Genomic DNA, 21,481 nt, shown 5'->3' with positions numbered 1-21,481 from the left:
ATTTTTCGAAGCAATTGACCCAACATCTGGTCGGTTGTCGGGGCCGTTCCTACTACTCCCGACTCCCCGGTGGGGGAGGGGGATAAGTTGGTGCTCGGGACGAGGGAGGTTCCAAGGCTCACCTCTGCATCTAATTCCCCTATTTCCGGCTCACTCCCGACGCTGACGGAGGCCTCGCTGCGTACTTCCATCTCATCAATTTCCGACATCCGCTTTCCGGAAGATTGTTTCCCGCGCGCGTATTTATTTTAATAATTCCTGAAACAATTTAAATTTGACGAAGACACGATATCGCGCTCCGTTTGCCCGATTGATTATTAAATTTCTCCGCCTCGACTATAAAAATTTTGCGTTCGAACGTCGGGCGCAATGTACGCCCGACCGTGTCGATGTCTCCCCGCGGACAAAAAAATTTGTCCGACCGTGTCGATGTCTCGCCGCGGACAAAAAAATTTGTCCGACGGGTTCAAATCCCACTTCTGACACCACTTGTCGCGTGACTACCCTTGGTGAACACCGTAGGGTAACACGGATGACCGATTGCGAGACTTTACACTCCCGAGGCGAAAACTCAATGGCGGATTCAAGCTCAACACAAAGTTAAACGCGCGGGAGGCCAGACGCAACGAGCTCCACAGCCTTATCTATTAAAATGAAACACCCAGGAAACTGCGTTCAAATATGTACAGAAAATAATATAAGGATTTATTATTTTAAAGTAATAACAGTGAAAAAAACACGCGCCGGTAATACTAATAACTAAATCGGGACGTCCCCACACGACTGATATCAAACACAAAACGAGGGAGATTAATTACGAAAAGAACACGTCACGTCGTTCAAAATGTACGCGGATTCGGGCTTATCTGGTCTTTCGTCGTCTTTGTGGCTGCCGTCCAACACCGCTCCTTTCGGCCCGATCGCACACCTCGCTCCAAGTTCCACGGCCCTCTGCGTCCGCCTCCAAGCGCCACCAGGCCTCGTCGGTCCAACGGCCCACACACACCACGAGCTCCTTTGCTCCAACGGTCCACCGCAGGGCTGCACGAAGCAACCAAAACCAAGTGCCAACTGCCAACTGCAACGAGCTGTGGTCACGAATGTTCAACGAACCGTGTCCTGTGCCAACTCCGACGAACTGTGCAACGAACCGTGTCCTGTGCCAACTGCCACGAACTCTGGTACGGAACTGTAACAACGAACTCTGCGACTCAACTCTCTCAACTCTGGACTCCACTCGAACTGCCGAAATGGCGTCCGACCGTCGCCTATATTGGTGGCCGATGACGTCACATTGGCGCGCTCCTCAGCCAGTCATAGCCTCCCAACTCGCCCAGGTCACGCCCTCTGCGGCATGCGACTCCTGACATCTCCCGTCCGTGACCCCGCGGTCCTGGTGTAACACGTGCCAGCGAGGTTGGTAGGCCTTTGAGGTGCGCAGGCGAGGTTTGTAGGCCTTGGAGGTGTAAACGGTGGCGGTGTATTGTGGCGGTGTTCTTGGCCTGGTGGTGCCCATTTATTACGAAGTCAATGTCAGGGAAAGGGAATTATTTAATGTTGCACTAAGGACCTAACTAATGTTTATGTGGTTTGCAGTGCCATAAAGGACAAAGGTTTGATTACTAGGTGATACTCACAGGGGCGTTACCTTTAATCCCTCACTATTTAACACTCGAATCTCCAGGTAGATCCACACTCATACATCTTACCCCGACAACCGCCTGAACATCAATAACTTATTACATGTAGAGTCCCTGTCACGACAGCCGAATACCTACCTATTCAGATCTACCTAGCTCTAGATGTTGCATTACCAAATTCATAACAATATCATGTTGTTATCACTTTTCACCCGATCTCTCAATGGTGAAGAATCATTTAAAAATCAAATAATTCTTGTAGCTGAATCCATATTCAGATCTTCACTAAAATCGAATCGATTAGTCCTTGTAACACACACAACCGTTCCACCAAATTTCGTCCAAATCCGTCCACAACTTTTTGAGATATCCTGCTATATATCATTTTTGTCCATATCACTCAATAGTGAAGAATCACTTAAAAATTCAACTAGCTAGATCCAGATCCGGATCTTCACCAAAATTGAATCGATTCTTCCTTGTCAGACACCCAACCGGTCCAACAAGTTTTGTCCAAATGCATCCATAACTTTTTGAGATATCCTGCTAAATGTTGGTTTAGCCTCATCTCCCAATTGTTACGGATTCGGCCCTAATGATTGTTGTTATGATTATTGTTGTTGGTTCGAAGTATTCTGGTGATTGTGGTTGAAGGGAAAGGATTATTATAGTTAAAATATTTAAAAGCGCTCCTGGTAAAATGTGGCCGGAAATCCGGATTGTGACCGGAAGAGGTGGAGCGAGGAAGAAGAGGCGGTAGGAGATCGTGAAGAGAGGTGGTTGTTGAGGCTCCGGTCCGAGCGGTCGACGTACAGTGCGAGTGAAATTTGCGTCCTTGAAAGGAAGTTCGGGCGATAAGAGATATCGCCGGAGTGCGTGGAGCCTGTGTCGTCGGGTATCCTCATTGAGGTTCCTGAGGATCCTGGCCTCAACGCCCGGGTTCGCGTGAAAGCCGTCCGCCATCTTCGCCACGCGAGCAACCTGCAGTGAACCGGTTTTGGTTGTGTCGGCTGGGCATTATTCCCCGGTGGTTTGCCGGGGACGGCTGTGCCAGAAAGGGGCACGTGAGAATTATACGGAGGCTCGCGGATTGAACCGCAAAAGTTGTACGTCGGAGCGTGTCTTTGTGAGGTTCCTTTCTACCGCTGTATTGCTGGGTGCTGAACAACACGCCTCAATTGACTTTGATCGGGCCTTGACTCCCCGATCACGGGAGCGCACAGAAACATTGGGACTTCGCCTTGGAGGGGTGCAGAGACATTGGGGAGGTGCCGTGAGTTTGGGCTTAAGGGGCTTGATATTGCCCCCATTGTTGTATGGCTCTTTTTGTGTGATTTCTAATATATTATTGTTTGTTCTTAACCTGGTGTGGTTGTATTATTGATTTGACTGTTTCATTTGCTGGTTCCATTGAGGGTTTCATTATTTGCTTGGTTTCAACCAAGGATAACACATATTTCTGCCGGGGACCCTCTCGGGGTTCAGAGGTCTACCGAGACCAGAGCAGAGGTAGGGGGAGGACCCCGTAACACAATGGTGAAGAATCACTTAAAAAATTAAATAATTCTCATATCCAAATCCATAATTGGATCCTCACGGAAATCGAATCGATTCTTCCTCGTCACACACCCAACCTCTCCACCAAGTTTCATCCAAATCCGTCCACAATTATTTGAGATATCCTGCTATGTATCGTTTTTGGCCTTATCTCCCAATGGTGAAGAATCACTTGCATAAATTCTAGTAGCCGGATCCGAATCTGGATCTTCACCAAAATCTAATCATTTCGTCCTTGTCACACATGCTACTTCTCTGCCAAATTTCATCCGATTCCATCCTCAGCTTTTTGAGATATCTTGTTCACAAACAGACAAACGGTCAGACGGGTGAAAACATAACCTCCATCCACTTTTGGTGGTGGAGGTAATAAATTATGATTTTGTTAAAATCGTTAAAAATTCCATAAGTTTAGCGCTATTGAAGCTGTCTTATACACCACCCTTATACACCACCCTATTTAAAATGTCCAAATGCTGCAAAACAGAAGGGTTTTGAAAGAGCAAAAGCAATTTCTGTTCTATAATTTTCAAATCCAATTCAATTCAAATAAAGATTGTAAAGATCGAATAAATAAATTAATTCCAGGTTTTACCGCTATTTTACGCAGTCTTTTACACCACGTTAAAAAAAAAAACGCATTATGTTAGTTCTTCGTGCCTGTTGTTTGTGTCTTTTATGACATCATAAAAAAATAGTGAGTTTCCTGTTTGGAATGATTTTCAATTTTGTTTGACTGCCAGACAGAAAGAGTACAAATATATCAGTCCTCTCTGTGCACGTGTGATTGTGATGAATTAGGAGAAAAAGTACCGTTTAAATAAGACGCAGGTTTTTTTTTTGTTTGTTTTTTTGTATACAGAATCGAGGCTCGTCAAAGAGCTAACATTTATTTCACAAACAAATCAAACGGACAAACAAAATATATAAAAAGAGGGAACGGAAGACAAGAATCGGGAGAGAAGGGGAAGCACACAAACACAACATTTGAGAGTGGATTTTGATCGGGAGATTTGTGGGAGGGAGAGGGCTTGGGGGGAGGAGGCGTGGGAAAGGGGGTGGGGGTGGGAGAAGTATAAAACACAAGGACACCAAGGACTTCCAGGACAGAAGTTGGTATTTAAAAAAAGTGGATTTGGGGTGAAATTAGCGGGGGTAGAAAAGATCAAGGTTTTGGATGGGGGAAGATAAGAGATGGTGGTGAACAGCTGTTTTAAAGACCTAGAGGGAGGAGTGGGATTGAAGAGAGTGAGGGAGTTTGTTCCAGAGGCGGGAGAAAAGAGGAATGAAGGAGTGAAGGTGAGCAGAGAGTCTTGATTTTGGCAGTTTAACCATAAGAGGGTTGCAGGCAGATCTTATGCGACCTGTAGGAATATTTGGGTGACAGAGCCCAGAGAGAGCTGGGGGGGGGGGGGGGGCAAGGCCGGAGAGGAGTCGGTAGAAGACGGAAAGACCACCAGGTTTGTTTTCTTATTGGTGTTGAAAATGTAACGTATTTAAATGAAGTTGTACCTCGATCATAAACTGACGTTTGTGGACAGATGGAGTTTTATTTTATTTATTTTATTTATTTTATCTTATTTAAAAAATATATAAATTGTGATTGTGTCACCAAAATCCCCTTAAGTCTATTGGTCTTAATGAGATGGTCTACGGTCCAGGGCATAATCTCCATCTCCTGACAAGTGGCTGTAACATGGAGCGTACTACTTTTGCACTGGGCCACAGTTTATTTCCTCATTTTACTTTAAGATATTTATGTGAAATCGTTATAATGTGCCTCTGAGGCAAACGTGAATGTTCTAACATTTGTGACATCTCCCATTGCAGGTAAAAGGAAGTGATGAGGCAGTGGTTCTCTGTCGAACCTCCATTGCAGGGATCAAGATGGAGCAGGGGGAGCTACTGGATACAAAGGTGAATCGATATGCACCATTATTGAAAGAAAGTTTGCATTACAATAGGTCATAAACAATATTGGATTACTCGATCGATTTGTCATTTTACACTTTTCATTTTGGTGCTTTCAAAAACGATGAAGAGAAGAAAAAGCTGAGTATACAGGTGCCGATGAACGTTTCGATCCGAAAATCCAGATTCAAATCACACGTACCTTGTAAAACCACCTTTGTCTGTCTGTCCATTGTCTTCTCATCTCCAAGATGGTCAAACACTTGGAACATGTCGTTCAATCCTGACAAATCTCACATTAATTGTCTCTGAAAGGACCCTCTGGCAACCCCCACCCCCATCTACTGTCTACTTTCTTAACAATCCTCTTGAGGAAGTTCAGTCATTCAAACTCCTGGGTCTCACTGTCAGCCATGTTCTTTCTTAGGCAAACCACATTTCAAACTTGCCTTCCAAAGCCAATCGCATCCTGTGTTGTACAAACTCCTTCCTTGGCAAACCTGAACTCTTATTTCTGTTTTTCCTTCCTGAGAGTTTGTTTCTGTATCCATCTTGTCCACCCCCCGCATCTTCCCCTACCCCTCATTCTTACTCGCATCCCTTATTTGTCCGTCTCCATCTATTTAGTCCCTCGGCTCTGCTGTTGGTTCCCCCCCTTCTCTTTCCGCTTATTTTTGTTCTGTTCCATGTTGATCTCTTCTGTGCCCCAGCTCTTCCACGAGCCTTGACTTTGTATAAAAAGAAAAAAAAGTTCTGGGAAAGTACAGTGATGTTACTTATGTCTGTGTCCATGTGATTTATGTACAAGCTCTAGTTGGTCTTAGATTAATGTAAAACAGGAGAGCAACGTGATGTTTTTGGCTGTGTAATGCATAAAACCTGAGTAGACGATGGACAAATCGCAGTACACGATATGGGATTTGAAACTGAGAAACCTATGCTGCTGTTGCTGCCGCTGCTACTATTAATACTACTAGAAACTGCAGGCTTCTTTCCAGACTGGGGTCTATGTCAAGTGCAGCTTGTGACAGTTGGTGAGAGAGCAAAAAAAAAAAGAAAAAAAAAAGTGCCCCAATTTACTCTATGTTAAGTCCTTAACCTACCGAAGTGCCTCTGTGTTTTTCTTGTTGATCATTCATTTCCTTGAGATTATCAACACTTATCTCCATATTATGTGAACCAAGGAGTTCCAACACATCTGCTTCCACAGTCTGCAAAGCCATCCCCTCCAACTGCACCTAAAAGTCGCACAGCATCTCCCCCTGTGTTTGAAAATCCAGGAAAGCTCTCAACGTTATTAACACATTCTTTCTATGGAGCCTTCCATGCAAAATTCAAAGTGGGTTTACTTTGTCCCGTGCAGTCGTGATGTTGTCGACGGCATCATTAATGTTGTGAGGGCTCCACCAATCACAAATGTCTGGTGTGCTCGATCCACTATGGCGACTAGCAGCTGGGATATCATCCTTCTGGGGGTAACAAGCCTTGAACTGGCAATCGTCCCCCCCCCCCCCCCACCCCCTGGTATAGAGGCTGTTGTAATGAGCTGGTGTTTGGGGGTCGTTGACATTGAGGAGGATGTTAATCAGGTATTTTGGGTGTCCCAGTACTTTATCTAGAACAAGAATCACCTTGAACAGTAGTAAGTGGTTATTGCATACGACGTCACACATCACCTGACCACATGATATAAATTGTTTTTCCCACATATAACGAGCTTCTGGTAGAAGAAGCGTCTTTGTATAATAGACAGTGGAATAGCATATAATAAAGTCGCTTAAAGAGAGGAGTTACTGTATGTCTATATATTGCCATTCTGTATATAAATCTCCATGGAAAGTATCCAGGATTAGTGGTGAAGGAATGGATTAAACATGGTGTGTGCAAGTTCTCAGGATAAAGTTTAACGAGGAATGAGAATTTAATTGCACAACATGAAACTGAACAAACCGTCTGAACTGAACAAACACACCTAGCTCGTCTTCACGCTGTTGAAACCAAAGCATTCAGAATCATTGGAATCTCCCGCGATGAAGCTAACTCCAAGGGCCTCTCACTCACTCACCGCAGGCAGGTTGGTGGTCTTTCCGTCTTCTACCGACTCCTCTCTGGCCTTGCCCCCCCCCAGCTCTCTCTGGGCTCTGTCCCGCAAATATTCCTACAGGTCGCACAAGATCTGCCTGCATAGTGGGGCAGATATGTGAAAAAGATGTTCATTTCCGGCAGAAAGTGTGAAATTTCGCATACAGGGGTATTTTGGGGCGCTGATTTCAAAAATTGGCGGATCCAAGAGATCTAACCAATGGACCGGCCGCCATCTTGAATTCCAATATGGCCGCCAAGACGAAATGTTGAAATTCCCTATCTTGGGTTCTAAATGACCTGTGGCGCTGAAATTTGGTACACAAGGGTATGTTGACATGCTGAGTTCAATAATGCAATAATTTGAAATGTCTGACAAACGGTATGGCCGCCATTTTAAATTCCAATATGGCCGCCAAGACAAACATCGATGTTTTCATTGCTTTAATAGCACAGTGTACGGTAATGTCATAATGTTAAATCATTTGAGCATTATTATGACTAGGGCATGCCCGTACTATATATATATCTAAAATTATATCCCCCCCCTCTATTTACATGAAATGGTTTGGTCCAAAGCGAACGGCTTGCGAGTGGTGACAATCCCCCCCCTCTATTTACATGCAATGGTTTGGTCCAAAGCGAACGGCTTCCGGAGTTTGGTAAAGAAATCGCCATCGCGTGCACAAACGCGCAGGAAAGCGAATGAATCGCAAATTCGTTTTTATTAGTTGTAAAACATAGTTTAACGCCAACATAGTTTGCAAACGTGAAATAAATGAATACGCTCTCAAATGTGCCATCCGAGGCAGAGTGTGCCCGCCACGTTCGGCACACGCGATCGTTCGCTGCTCTCTGATTGTTTGAATCGTTTTTTGGACATAGCTCGGTAAGTAATTGTCCGATTAATATGAAACCTTGAAAAGGCACATCCTCGGGTCCCCAGCAATATACCTGGCAAGTTAAAAGTATATCGGACCCGTGGTTGTCGAGAAACAGCGGTCACAGACAAACGTACAGACGTACAGACAGACAGACAGAGATTACTGGAATTATAGATAGATAACTGGAAAATTGTTGCATCTCAAATCTACTGATGGGTTTGTAATTTTGTCGAAGGCAGTAGAAATTTGGGAAATTCAGCGCCCCAAAATACCCCTGTATGTGAAATTTAACACTTTCTGCCGGAACTGAACATTCACATGACATTCCAATAATTTATTTTTTTTATGTTTTTTCTCTTTCAGATCCAATGTCGAAATCAAAGAAAACATCGTCAACAATTCCAATGCCAACAGACTGGAACATTTGCGCTCTTTGCCAGAAACGTTCTGAAAATGAACCACTAAGAGATGCACGTAAGGGCAGCAATCAGTCGTGTCTAGACGTCTACGAGAATCTTGCTCAAAATCTCAAGGCATTGAATGATTTAGGTGCCTTGCCTTGCGGGATAAACATTTCCCGACTAGATGATGGTTGTGGTATTGCAGAAACCCTAGCTGCGCATGCTGCCAAATGGCACAAAAACTGTTATGTGCAGTGCAGCAGCTCTCGTGTGGCCAGGGCTGAATCAAGGGAAAGAAAGCAAAGTTCAGACCTTAAACTTGGTGAAGAAACTTACTCGCCTGTTAAGAAAAGACTCAGAACAAGTTTCAAATCTCCATCCGTTGAACAGAGTACTGCTAGCACATGTTTCTTTTGTGATAGCATTATCAGTAATGAAGAAATAGTCCACAGTGCGGCAACAAAAAATGTAGATTCCAATGTTCGATTGATGGCAACAGAATTGAGGGATACAAAACTCCTGGCTAGATTGTCTGTAGGTGATATGACGGCATCAGATGCTGTTTATCACAAGAAGTGCATGACTGTTCTCCACACTCGATACAGATCATTTGTAAGAAAGAATGAGGAAGCCAGTTCAAGTGAAAATATGCCACCAGAATCAGTAGCTTTGGCCGAATTGATAGCCTATTTGGAAGAAATGAAGTGCACAGATGACAGTTACACTTTCAAGTTAGCCGATCTCACAAAGCTTTATACAGAACGTCTGGCACAACTGGGAGGTGATATCTCAAAGAGGATTAATTCAACTCACCTTAAGGACAAGCTTCTCAGACACCTTCCGCAACTTGAGGCACATAAGAGCAACCATGAAGTGGCACTGTCATTCAAAGAGGACATTGGTGAAGCTTTATTGCATGCTTGTAGACAAAGCTCTGACAACGACGCGGTCATTCTCATGAGAGCTGCCCAGATTGTGCGCAAAGATATTTTGCAAAAGCAATACCAATTCAATGGATCCCTAGTTAACGAATCATATAACAACTCACCACCATCATTGGCAGCGTTGATGGAAATGATTCTTGCTGGTACAAACATACAAAAACAAAACGCAAACAACAAGGGAGGCGTCTCTGTGCAATCCTTAACTCAACTTGTAACATTCAACACTATGAAACGAGGAAGGTTGGAAACTACAGCAGTACGTCACAATTTGAAACGTGAAACATCACTGCCACTTTACCTGGGTCTTCTCATTCGTAGCAAAACAAGGAAACGGGATCTCGTTGACGTTCTTTTTCAACATGGTTTGTGTGTTTCCTATGATCGCATACTGGAGGTATCCACAGATGAGGCCAACAGTCATAGAAATATACAAACATGACGGCGTTGTGTGTCCAACAAAATTGCGAAGTGGAATATTCACAACAGGCAACCTAGACAACATAGATCACAACCCATCATCAGCATCAGCACAAAGTTCATTTCATGGAACCGCGTTATCACTGACACAACATGTTTCACATGACAAAAGTGGCAGCATTCGAAATCATGAGAATGTCACTGAGAATGAGAACAAACAGCGCTCCAAAACCATAGCCGCCCTTCCTGCATCTTACAGTGATGTGCCTCCTGAAACATTTCCAACTAATAATCCCATTCCAAGAAAACCAAAAGGTCCATCCACTCCAAGTGTGTCCTCCGGAATACAGGACAAAGAAAGTCAGTGGCTTTCGTTTGTACAAAGTCTGCAGGAGAAGGAAGGTCTTGAGAGTGAAGATAATATCTCCTGGTCAGCATACATGGCAAATCTGCAGGTTGAAGTTCCTCGGCCTCCTGCAATTACAGGACTGCTACCTCTGTTCTGCGAGAGTGCTCACACATTGGCAATGGTGAAGCATGGAATGAATTTAATCAAGCAGGCGACAGAACTAGTAAACCCCGGACAAGTTCCAGTTCTGACCGTTGATCAACCACTCTATGCAATTGCAAAGAAGATTCAATGGACTTGGCCAGGTATATATGGTGAAGACAAGTTTGTTGTGATGATGGGAGGACTTCATGTAGAGATGGCCTTGTTGAAAGCGATCGGCAGCTTCCTGGAGGGGAGTGGCTGGGCAAGTGTAATGACCAGTGCTGGTGTAACAACAGAGGGAAGAGCAGATAGTCTTCACAAAGGTTCGCAAATATCGAGGTCACAATGGGCACACCAAGTCACAGTAGCGGCGTTGTACGCTCTGCAGCGAAAGGCATACGATGACTACCGGAAAACATGTGAAACTGAAGATTTACAATCATTTGATCTTTGGAGCAAGAAGATGGCTACAAAGTACCCCCAGTTTTGCTACTGGAATAAAGTCCTGCAGTTGGAGTGTCTTCTCTTGGCATTCATAAGATCACAACGGGAAGCCAACTACACGCTCTATGTGGAGACTCTCACGGCGATCATTCCGTGGATGTTTGCCATGGACCATTACCATTACGCCAGATGGTTGACAGTGCATGTAACAGACCTTCAGGAACTTTCAAACGATTCCATGGATATCCATCGTGAATTTGTCAAGGGGAACTTTGTCACTCAGAAGTCATCACACAAGTTCTCTGCTATAGCACACGATCAGATACACGAACAGCAGAACGCTTATTTGAAAGGTGATGGTGGAGTCATTGGAATTACTGAGAATGAAGGGGCTCTTCGCCGGTGGATGGTAGCTGGTGCAGAAATAGCCAGAATCTTGAATGAGTTTGAGGACCAGTTTCAAAGACAGAGGCAAACTGATGTCCGCCACCACGAACAATTGCCTAGTGTCCAGAAATCCTTTGCATCAGATCTCAATAATGCAATCAGTTCCTTTGAAAAACTTGGAAACCCGTTTGCGGAAGACAGTAATGACTTGTATGTGCTTGACACAAAGGTCATCATGCCTGATGAAGTGATAGCCGCAGTGCGATCCATGGAGGACACTGGCAAAACACAATTTGACGGATTTGTGGGGCAGCGAATCAAGGATCCTTCTGACAATTTCTATGATAGCATTTCAAAGAACAATCTGCCACTGTTGAAATCGAAGCCCAAGAAAACACCTGGAAAGTCTGAGGCGAAGATTACACGTATGAAAAGTAATGTGGAGCTCTTCTCACGAATGTACATTTCTTGCCAAACTAGAGATGGTGATCTTAACACATTTTATGAATATGAGTGTCATGGGTGGCCACCTGCATTGGCTGAAGGTATCAATACAATGCGGCCACCAACCGGCAAGGCTGATCTTTTGCCCTGTTTGGAAGCTTTAGCACAACGTCCTCGTGATGCGCCCAAAGGAGAAGTTCGTATTTTCGATGGGGCTGCCTTCGTCCATCATTTGGAGCCAAAGAAGTGCAACAGTGTGATCAGGACATTTGGTGACTATGCACAGAAACAGGTCCTTCCGTACATTGCCCGAAAGCTAAATGAGGGGACTGTGATGCGTGTTGATGTGGTGTGGGACACCTACAGAACGGACAGTCTCAAACAAGGCACCAGGCTTGGTCGTGGCACTGGCATACCACTCCATGTGACTGAACAGACATCCGTGCCACGAAACTGGAGCAGCTTCCTTCGTGTAGATTCCAACAAAAAGACATTATTCAGTTTCCTTGCTGATTCCCTGCAAACGATGCCTATTCCAGAGGGGAAAACACTTCTTACAACCTTAGAAGAAGAGGTTAAATCAAAGCCCCCTTCTGATGTTTCTCAAATTCAACCATGTACGCATGAAGAGGCTGATTCACGAATGATGCTACATGCTTGGCATGCATATCAGCAGGGGTACAGAAGTATCGTCATTCATGCAACAGACACAGACACGGATGTGGTTGTGTTGGCTATCGCAATGGCAAGCATTATGAACGGTTGTGCAATGTGGTTGGCATTTGGACATGGAAACTATTTCAGGCACATTGCTGCTCACACTATTGCGACTCACATTGGCCCTGAACGCTCATGGGGGCTTCTATTCCTGCATACTGTTTCCGGATGCGATACTGTTTCTGCCATATGTGGGATTGGCAAAAAGACTGTGTGGAGCATATGGAATTCCATGCCAAACTTGGGGGAGGTCTTCAATCATCTCTCACATGCACCAGCGGAAGTAACAGATGATGACATGGACAACATAGAGAGGTTCTTCGTTGTTCTGTACAGTAAAACTTCCCCTCTGAAGAAAGTGAACGAAGCACGCAAGCAGCTGTTTGCTCAGGGAAATCGGCAATCGGAAAATATTCCACGGACAAAAGAGGCACTGCGTCAACATGTGAAGAGGGCAGTCTTTCAGGCCGGTCACATCTGGGGACAGTCCCAAATTGCTAACCCAGAGCTGCCTTCACCTGCAGATTGGGGATGGGCTAAAAATGCAGATGATGTCTGGCATCCATTTTGGACAGTAATGCCAGAGGCGTCAAAAGGGTGCCGAGAGCTGATCAAGTGCAAGTGTAAAAAACGGTGTGCTGGAAATTGCAAATGTGCTGCTGCTAATCAACCATGCACAGAACTATGTTTCTGCTCTGGACAATGCTTCCGAGATGAGCAGTAGGAGAAGTAAAACGGATGGAAAAAAGCTTGCAGCATGTTACGGCTGCCAACTGGTACGAAATATACTTTGAAATGAGCTCTTTGACTTGTTATATGATTTGTCAACTAGGGATCCATTGAATTGGTATTGCTTTTGCAAAGAACCCGGGATTTTCAACATTTCGTCTTGGCAGCCATATTGGAATTCAAGATGGCGGCCATACCATTGGTCAGACCTCTTGGATCCGCCAATTTTTGAACTCAGCATGTCAAAATACCCCTGTATGCAAAATTTCAAACTTTCTGCCGGATGTGAACATCTCGTGCAATTTTTGTTACATATCTGCCCCACTAGCAACCCTCTTATGGTTAAACTGCCAAAATCAAGACTCTCTGCTCACCTTCATTCCTCAGTTTCTCCCGCCTCTGGAACAAACTCCCTCACTCTCTTCAATCCCACTCCACCCTCCAGGTCTTTAAAACAGCTGTTCACCACCATCTCTTATCTTCCCCCATCCAAAACCTTGATCTTTTCTATCCCCGCTAATTTCACCCCAATTCCACTTTTTTGAAATACCAACTTCTGTCCTGGAAGTCCTTGGTGTCCTTGTGTTTTATATTTCTCCCACCCCCCTCCCCCTTCCCACGCCTCCTCCCCCCAAGCCCTCTCCCTCCCACACATCTCCCTGCTCTTAAATGTTGTGTGCTCTCAAGTGTTTGTGTGCTTCCCCTTCTCTTGTCTTCCGCTCCCTCTTTTTATATATTTTGTTTGTCTGGTTGATTTGTTTGTGAAGTAAATGCCAGCTCTTTCACGAGCCTCGATTCAGTATACAAAACAAAAAAAAAACAACAACTTCTTTTGCCGACATATATAACCAACTACCTCCATCACCACTCCATCCTCCAACACTTCACACTTCACTTGCACTATACTCTACCCTACCTTCCACCACTGCACTCCACACTATACTCTACCCTACTTTCCACCACTGCACTCCACACTATACTCTCCCCTTCCTTCCACCACTGCACTCCACACTATACTCTACCCTACCTTCCACCACTGCACTCCACACTATACTCCACCCTACCTTCCACTACTGAACTCAACACTATACTCTACCATTCCTTCCACCACTGCACTCCACACTACTCTACCCTTCCTTCCACCACTGCACTCCACAGTACTCTACCCTTCCTTCCACCACTGCACTCCACACTGCACGCTACCATTCCTTCCACCACTGCACTCCACACTATACTCTACCCTTCCTTCCACCACTGCACTCCACACTATATGCTACCCTTCCTTCCACCACTGCACTCCCACCACTGCACTCCACGCAGTGGCATTGAAGTTGTGGCCATCGCACAGCTGGGATTCCCATTGATCATATTTAAAATAAAATACAAATCTTCAATGAGCTTCGTTGGTAGTTTCTGGAAGTCAACATTTACGTGTCCCATTTAAACTGCTGTCGTGTTTGAGTTTCATTTTAGCTTGTTTCGTTTGAATCGCGCAGGTGCTTTATGAAATACCTTTTGTGAAAACTATTTTCCTTTTATTTTTATGACGTCTTGCTTTTTACCCATTTTGTTTTTCTTTATTACTCCTCGGTGCCCTGTGACACATTTGCATGAAAGTCACTGTTAAGATTTGTTGTTCATGTTGATTGTTGCTGTTGGTTGTAGTTTTAATTGCCGTTTTATGTATTTGTTTAATTACCCTGAGTATGTATACTGGTTGTTTCATATCCTAATTGTTTTGTTTTTCCGGCTTCCAGAGAATGATTGAGGAAGTAGGTGAACTTTTGGACAACCTTGTGGGTGTGACCAGTGTACACAGTCGCTTTTACGATCTCTCTAGCCGCTACTACCAGCTTATCGGTGACCATGCAGCATACTACAAAGATGCACTTCGCTTCCTCGGCTGTATTGACCTCCAGGAGCTCTCTGGTATTCCGTGGTTTTTTCTTTTAATCTAATGTGATCTAATTTAATGTCTAATTTTCTAATGTCTAAATTTTTTAAATGTCATTTAATGTCTAAATCTAATTTAATGTGATCCCTCTTTTAACACCACCCACATCCTCCTCTTCCCCGATGCTAATTAAACTGATCGTCATAAAAACATCGCAGCCATGGAGAGCATCTACAATGGTTCTGTTATTTTTAATATGGGAAATTATTGTTGTGGGTGTTTTTAAAATTTGCTTTGGAGTCTTGCTGATCTTGAAACGAGAATTAAATTTCTTAAACTATAGCTCACAAGTTCTAGCTGAAGATGTCTTGAATGCAGTAAATGATTGCACAGCACATTCACTCAACGGACAGATTTACTCGATCATCAGCATCATTCCGTGAGATTGACAAGCTGCTGCCATTTAAACCTCTAGGAGAGATTAGTTGAGGTGTTTTTGGGCAGCTGCAGATCGTTCTTGTTGATTTAACCCTGTGTACAACTGTCCCAAATCGGGCGTGGTGTGGGAGGGGGGGGGGGAGGGGGGAGGAGAGGAGGAGGAGGAGGAGGAGGAGGAGGAGGAGGAGGAGGAGGAGGAGGAGGAGGAGGAGTAAATTGATGCCATCACATGCCAACCTTTTCGTGGGGTTTGACCCTACCCAATAAAGCATTATTTTAAGTTGCATCATGCTTTTGGAAGTTTTCTTTCCTTGTGCTGGGATTTTGCTTTGTAATAGAGTTTTTCTTTAGTTCCAAAGTTATTTCTAAACTGTATGAATGGAGCTTTTCTTACTCCCTTATTTGCGAAGCAAGGGCTTCAGGAGCACTTTCTCAGAGTTGTTTTGATGTAACGACCAATTCAAATATTTTCAATATATTGTGACATTTATGTTAACAGATGCCATGAGGGTGACAGGATGGCCTTGATGTACGCACACTCGCCTCTAAGCTGTCTCGCCTGGGTTTGAATCCTGACTCGGCTATAAACTGTTAGCCCGGTGTTTTACTGGCAGTGATTCATCGATGTGTGCGTCGTCCCTTGGATGGACGTTAAACTGGGCATCCCATCTGCCAGCATTCGTTGGTGGATGTTAAACATCCGATGGTGTCCTTTGCAAAGAATAGGCAAGCTATCACCGACACCATGGCCAAATTACAATTTCCTGCCCTAACTAGTTGAACGTCAGGCCTGGCCAGCCGGTTCGTGAAAACACATGCCAAGCTTCCCCCGGCCGATCCCACAAGAAAGGTGGGATAAACGTGTCCATTAAAGAAGGTTAGATTTGAGGTGATTTGTGCATTTTATTTGGGTGGTCCCTGCACACTCAAACGGCTTGTTTGGAGATTATCGATGGTCTATTGTCACATATTGAGTTATCATTGATGAGGCATGCCGTTGTATACAAATACCAATAATTCTGTCCTGTCCAATTGCAGTGCAAGAGCAGCAGGAAAAAGCTTTCACTTTGGGACTAGCTGCCCTCCTTGGAGAGGGAGTCTATAATTTTGGGGAGCTGGTGAGTTTTTGTTCCTTCCATTATTGTTGTTTCGTATGCAGCTTGTGGCTGCTGTTTGCATAATTTCTGGAACTGCACTTGTGCCACTGATGCACTAAGGTGGTACTCATTTTGCTGATTGGTCAACCCACCTGGTTTTATTTCAACGGCATGACAGGGCCACAAACTGAAGACCCTAAGATCATAAGCCAGCCACATTAACCGTTAAGCCAACACCAGGCCGTTGTCGAAACATGTTTTAAAACGCAGTTTTAAAAAATGCTTTTCAGGAGCAATGCAGTTGTTGTTTTTTTAATGGTGAATTTGTTTATTTTTTATTTCTTGCACATTATTTCTTGTGCATTTAAACATCCCATGCAATTCTGGATGCAAGGCTTTCTCATCAAATGGATGGTATTCCATTTTTTGTGACTTTTTTTTTAAATTGTCGTAATGATAGTCACGCACCTCCAAGCTGCATTTTGCAACACACTGAGGTAGAGATCTTTTTAATAAGGCCTCAGGTAGTTGATTTGCTTGAGCGTAAACATGTTCTTTTAATCATACTAAAGTATGCAATTTGATGTCTGGCTGTCTGTCAGATCACGTTACTCATCCATCATTCAGTTGTTACTTATCCAACCTCAACCGACTTCATTCCCCCGCATCCCTCTCTGAGGGAGTTTTTCCGCCTTCGACAAACACCTAAGGTGTATAGATAGCCTTTTGTGAACCACACCTACCGGAAGTCAAAGATATTACAACCACAAATGAATCTGTCAATACCATCCAATGATAATGGCATAATAGCGTCCCATTACAAAAGAGTAATATCAATAAAAATCGTGATAGTAATAACTAGATTGGATTCAAAGAATATTTACCCTGAGCAGTCAACTTGCAGGCAGGTAGGTGGTCTTTCTGTCTTCTACCGACACCTATCTGGCCGAGCTCCCCCAGCTCTATCTGTGCTCTTTCCCCCAAGTACTCCTACAGGTCGCACAAGATCTGCCAGCAACTCTCTTCTGGTGAAATTGCCAAAATCAAGACTCTCTGTTCACCTTCACTCTTTCATTCCTCTTTCCTCCCGCCTCTGGAACAAACTCCTGCACTCTCTTCAATCCCACTCCCCCCTCCAGGTCTTTAAAACAGCTGTTCACCAACATCTCTTATCTTCCCCCATCCAAAACCTTGATCTTTTCTACCCCCGTTAATTCACCCGAGGTTCACTTTTTTGAAATACCAACTTTTTTTTTCCTGGAAGTCCTGGCAGTGTCCATGTGTTTTATACCTCTCCCACCCCCCCCCCCCCCCTTCCCATGCCTTCTTCCCCCAAGCCATCTCCCGATATCCCTGTTCTCTACTGTACTTGTGTGCTTCCCTCTTTCTCCTCATCTTGTCTCCCACCATCTTGTCTTGTCTCCGCTCCCTTTATTATATGTTTTGTGTGCCGGTTTTTTTTGTGATTAATGTTAGCTCTTACACGAGCCTCGATCTTGTATACAAAACAAACAAAAAAATGAAAACTTGGTGCAAGCAAAGTCTTATTTTTTGAAGGTTTTTTTTTTCTTTTATCCAATATGGCTGCCAGATCGCGTGAGCGATGACATCATAAATTTATATGCTCTAATATAATTGTGTAGATCATGCTCAAGAAATTTAAAACTGATCAGACCTAGCATTATCCCTGTCGAATTCTGACGTCATAATTAAGGCACCAGTGGCATCATCATTAACAACACTTATTCACAATGCGGAGTTCTTTACAATGAGGCACGTTTCATATTTTTCCATGGAGCGGTTTCAGAGATAGAGGTGCAACGTTTTTCCAAAACTGCATCCGTACCACGTGACCTATAGCATCATAATGATGAACAAAACATTATACAGGTGGAGGTGCTCCTATGGTGAAAATTTTGTGTCAATCGAACCAACGGTTGCTGAGAAAATGAATTTTAATAATGTAGACACGGCACATGTACGCGTGCAACCGATCGCTAAACTTCGCTTTTCGCTTTGCGATCGCAGGGTAATAACTTAAGAACAGCTGAAGGGACTAAGTCAAACTTAGTGTAAGTATGTATAATGCTGTAAAGATGAACTGATTACATTATGAGGTCAAAGGTCAGAGGTCCCATTCAGTAAAAATTCTGTTACTGAGCTAACTTGTGAACCAGTGATGGGATTTGGACCAAACTTGGTACAAGTATATATTATGATGCAAATATGAACCGATTTGATTTTAGCACCAAAGGTTAGAGGTCATATCGGGCAAAAATGTGATATTTGAGAATAGCTGAAACGATTTAAATTGAACTTGGTGCACGTATGTATAAACCTCTGTTAGTGTGTCCATCCATGATTGATTCTTTGTTCCTAAAAAGGTCAAGGGTCAGAGGTCACATTAAAACTCATGTTAATGTGATAGATACCATTGGCTATGGGATTTAAACTAAAGCAAGTACATGCACCATGATACATATACACAGATTAGATATTGAGGTGAAATGGTCTTGTGGTTTTCGGTCAAAGTTAGAGTAAACAAAGAGTTGATGTGGGTGGAGGCATATCGGTCAACATCATGATGTCAAATTTTTGCCTTTTTAATATCTGCCTGAACTTTTTCTGGTCGAAAGTTAAACATCTTTGCAGTAGTTACAAGCATTTGTGATTTGGTTTATCATGATCTGCTTCTTGAAGTTTAGAATTGAATATCTGATCTCGTGTTTGTTCCTTGCATAGCTCATGCACCCATTGTTGGAGTCACTGAAGAAGACAGATAAGCAATGGCTGGTGGATCTGCTGTACGCCTTCAACAGTGGCAATGTGGAGCAGTTCAAGACCATGAAAGTCCACTGGGGAAAACAGGTGAATGAAACAGTACTGGAGCGAGAGTTAATCATCTGTACCAAAACTGCCCTGGCTTTGTCTGTCTGTCCATCACGCTATCTCCTCCTAAATGGTTGTGCAGAAATTGACCAATCGTGGTAGTTATGATCAACATATGGCAAGAAGGTGCAAGAGCAGCTTCATTTTGGCCCCAACCCTGGGGCAGGGTCAAAAGGTCAAATACCGGAAAATGCAATTACAGGCCCCTTTTTAAATGACATTTTGTTTCTGCAAACAACATTGGGGGACTCATGAAATATTTAAGAATTTCTTGGATTTTACTCCCGGTTCATACCTCAGGGGGTGGGGACGTAAGGCCATAGTGTGCTTATAGAGTTGAATACGAGTACTCTGGCCGAGAGTTTTTCATTGTCGCTCACTGATGAACCTCTGAAAGTTTGACGAAGATCCATTCAGCCATCTCTGAGTAAAATGGTCACACACACCACGCATGCACCTCAAATATGTATTCGGTATGGATGATTGCAGTTAAAATATGTGGTTTAATTTCACCTTGATCAGCACTCTGGCTTTTTATTTTAATTATTTTGATCAATCTTTATGCTCGTTAAAAAGAGCAAACATTGTGGTATATGTGTAATTGATGTTAAAATGTTTAGCCTTTTGTTAAATGCTTAATGTGAAAAAATATTTGGAAATAGATTCCAATTGATATTTTAAATTATTTTTTAGAAGTTAATAAACAATAGGAATGCATTTTCAACTCTGATTGGTTCTTGACCTCATGGTAGCGGAAAATTTGCCACGAGGGTGAGCCATTTCTCTACTTGCTCGTCTCCACACATTTAGAGTAAATAGTATTTTTGTTTCAACCAACCTCCAAGTCCATTTTATTTAAAATTCATTATATTTGTACCGACAGCCCGACCTTGCAACCAATGAAGCCAAGTTGATGAAGAAGATTCAGCTTCTGTGCATCATGGAGGTAAACTCTCATGCCGGTGCTGCTTAAGTGTGTGTGCCAATTGTAATTTGCTGAGCCATGAACTCGATTGTATTATTTCTGTGATCGAGTAAAATCCGGCTGCGTAGAAAATTTCTTTGACTCCACGTCGACATTCTCGACGAGCACATTTGCAATAATTGCAACTTCCATAGCCCGTTGATGCATGTCAGCGGGTTTTCCCCACTTTACGAGAAACTTCACTGCCTTTTGCTCATTTGTGAAAATTATGGTCCTCCCCTTTCACCCCCCACCCACGTGACAAAAATCTCGAGGAGGAGGAGGAGGAGGAGGAGGGGGGAGGGGGGAGGGGGCAAGGTACAAGGTAAATGCCTATTGAAACCCCCCCCCCCCCCCCCCAAAAACCAACGATGTGGTCATGCTACAATGACACATCTCCAACAGTTGAAAGACACCAGCGTAGTGCTGACAACCTGACATCGGTGCACTAGAGTTTGTACAACACGATACCACATGCAGTGTTATTTCGATTTTAATACAATAATATGATTTTAATGATCGTTAAAAAAAATTTTTTTTTTAATGCTGTTGAAGTGGACCAGAAGCAGTGCCGAACACCACCCTTGTACACCACCCATTGAACCTTTATTACCCTCGCCAGAGGAAAGGGTATTGCATTTAAGTCCGTTTGTTTGTCTGCGCAGAATAAATATGATTTTCTCTGCAACCGTTGGTCCAATTGACAGGAAATTTTCACCATCGGTGCAACTCCACCTGTAGAATTTTTTTAAATGATAATTATGACGTCATACGTCACGTGGTACAGGTGCCATCTTTGAAAAACAGAAAAAGTTTGCAAAGTCTGCAAAAGTTTGCATATCTCTGAAAGTGCTGCATAGACAAAATTGAGACATGGCTCATTGTGAAGAACTCTCCATGGGGAATAAAATATGTTAATGATGATGTCATGGGTGCCTCCATCATTATGTCATAATTTGACAAGTACAAAACTTCATCCGATAAAGATGAAATTTCTTGAACATCATCTAGGGATAAATTGGTGGAGAAAAAAGAATAATAATGTTATCATCAGTCATGTGGTTCAGCCGCCACATTTGTTTTAACACAAAAGCCTTAAAAACCATTGAAAACACGTCATGCCGAGGGGCTGCAATCTCTGATTGCTCT

The 21,481-nt window shown here is 43.5% G+C and overlaps 2 protein-coding genes across 2 annotated transcripts in view; one reads left to right on the top strand and one right to left on the bottom strand.

Moving 5' to 3' along the window:
* Positions 1-5,624, bottom strand: part of SHOC1 (shortage in chiasmata 1) — an 86,167-nt gene extending 80,543 nt beyond the window's left edge. Inside the window, exon 1 of the mRNA XM_078783534.1 lies at positions 5,311-5,624. Coding sequence (XP_078639660.1) covers positions 5,311-5,352 — 42 coding nt within the window. The 5' untranslated portion in view covers positions 5,353-5,624. The remainder of the gene's footprint in view (positions 1-5,310) is intronic.
* Positions 1-21,481, top strand: part of PSMD13 (proteasome 26S subunit, non-ATPase 13) — a 41,706-nt gene that overhangs the window by 9,115 nt on the left and 11,110 nt on the right. Inside the window, exons 6-10 of the mRNA XM_068124840.2 lie at positions 5,028-5,114; positions 14,808-14,979; positions 16,421-16,500; positions 19,222-19,347; positions 20,252-20,314. Of these exons, the coding sequence (XP_067980941.1) occupies positions 5,028-5,114; positions 14,808-14,979; positions 16,421-16,500; positions 19,222-19,347; positions 20,252-20,314 (528 nt within the window). The remainder of the gene's footprint in view (positions 1-5,027; positions 5,115-14,807; positions 14,980-16,420; positions 16,501-19,221; positions 19,348-20,251; positions 20,315-21,481) is intronic.

Source organism: Myxine glutinosa, chromosome 8 (assembly GCF_964187855.1).
Source record: "Myxine glutinosa chromosome 8, kmMyxGlut1.1, whole genome shotgun sequence".
NCBI classification, from domain to species: Eukaryota; Metazoa; Chordata; class Myxini; order Myxiniformes; family Myxinidae; genus Myxine; species Myxine glutinosa.
This window is presented reverse-complemented; position numbering and strand designations above follow the sequence as displayed.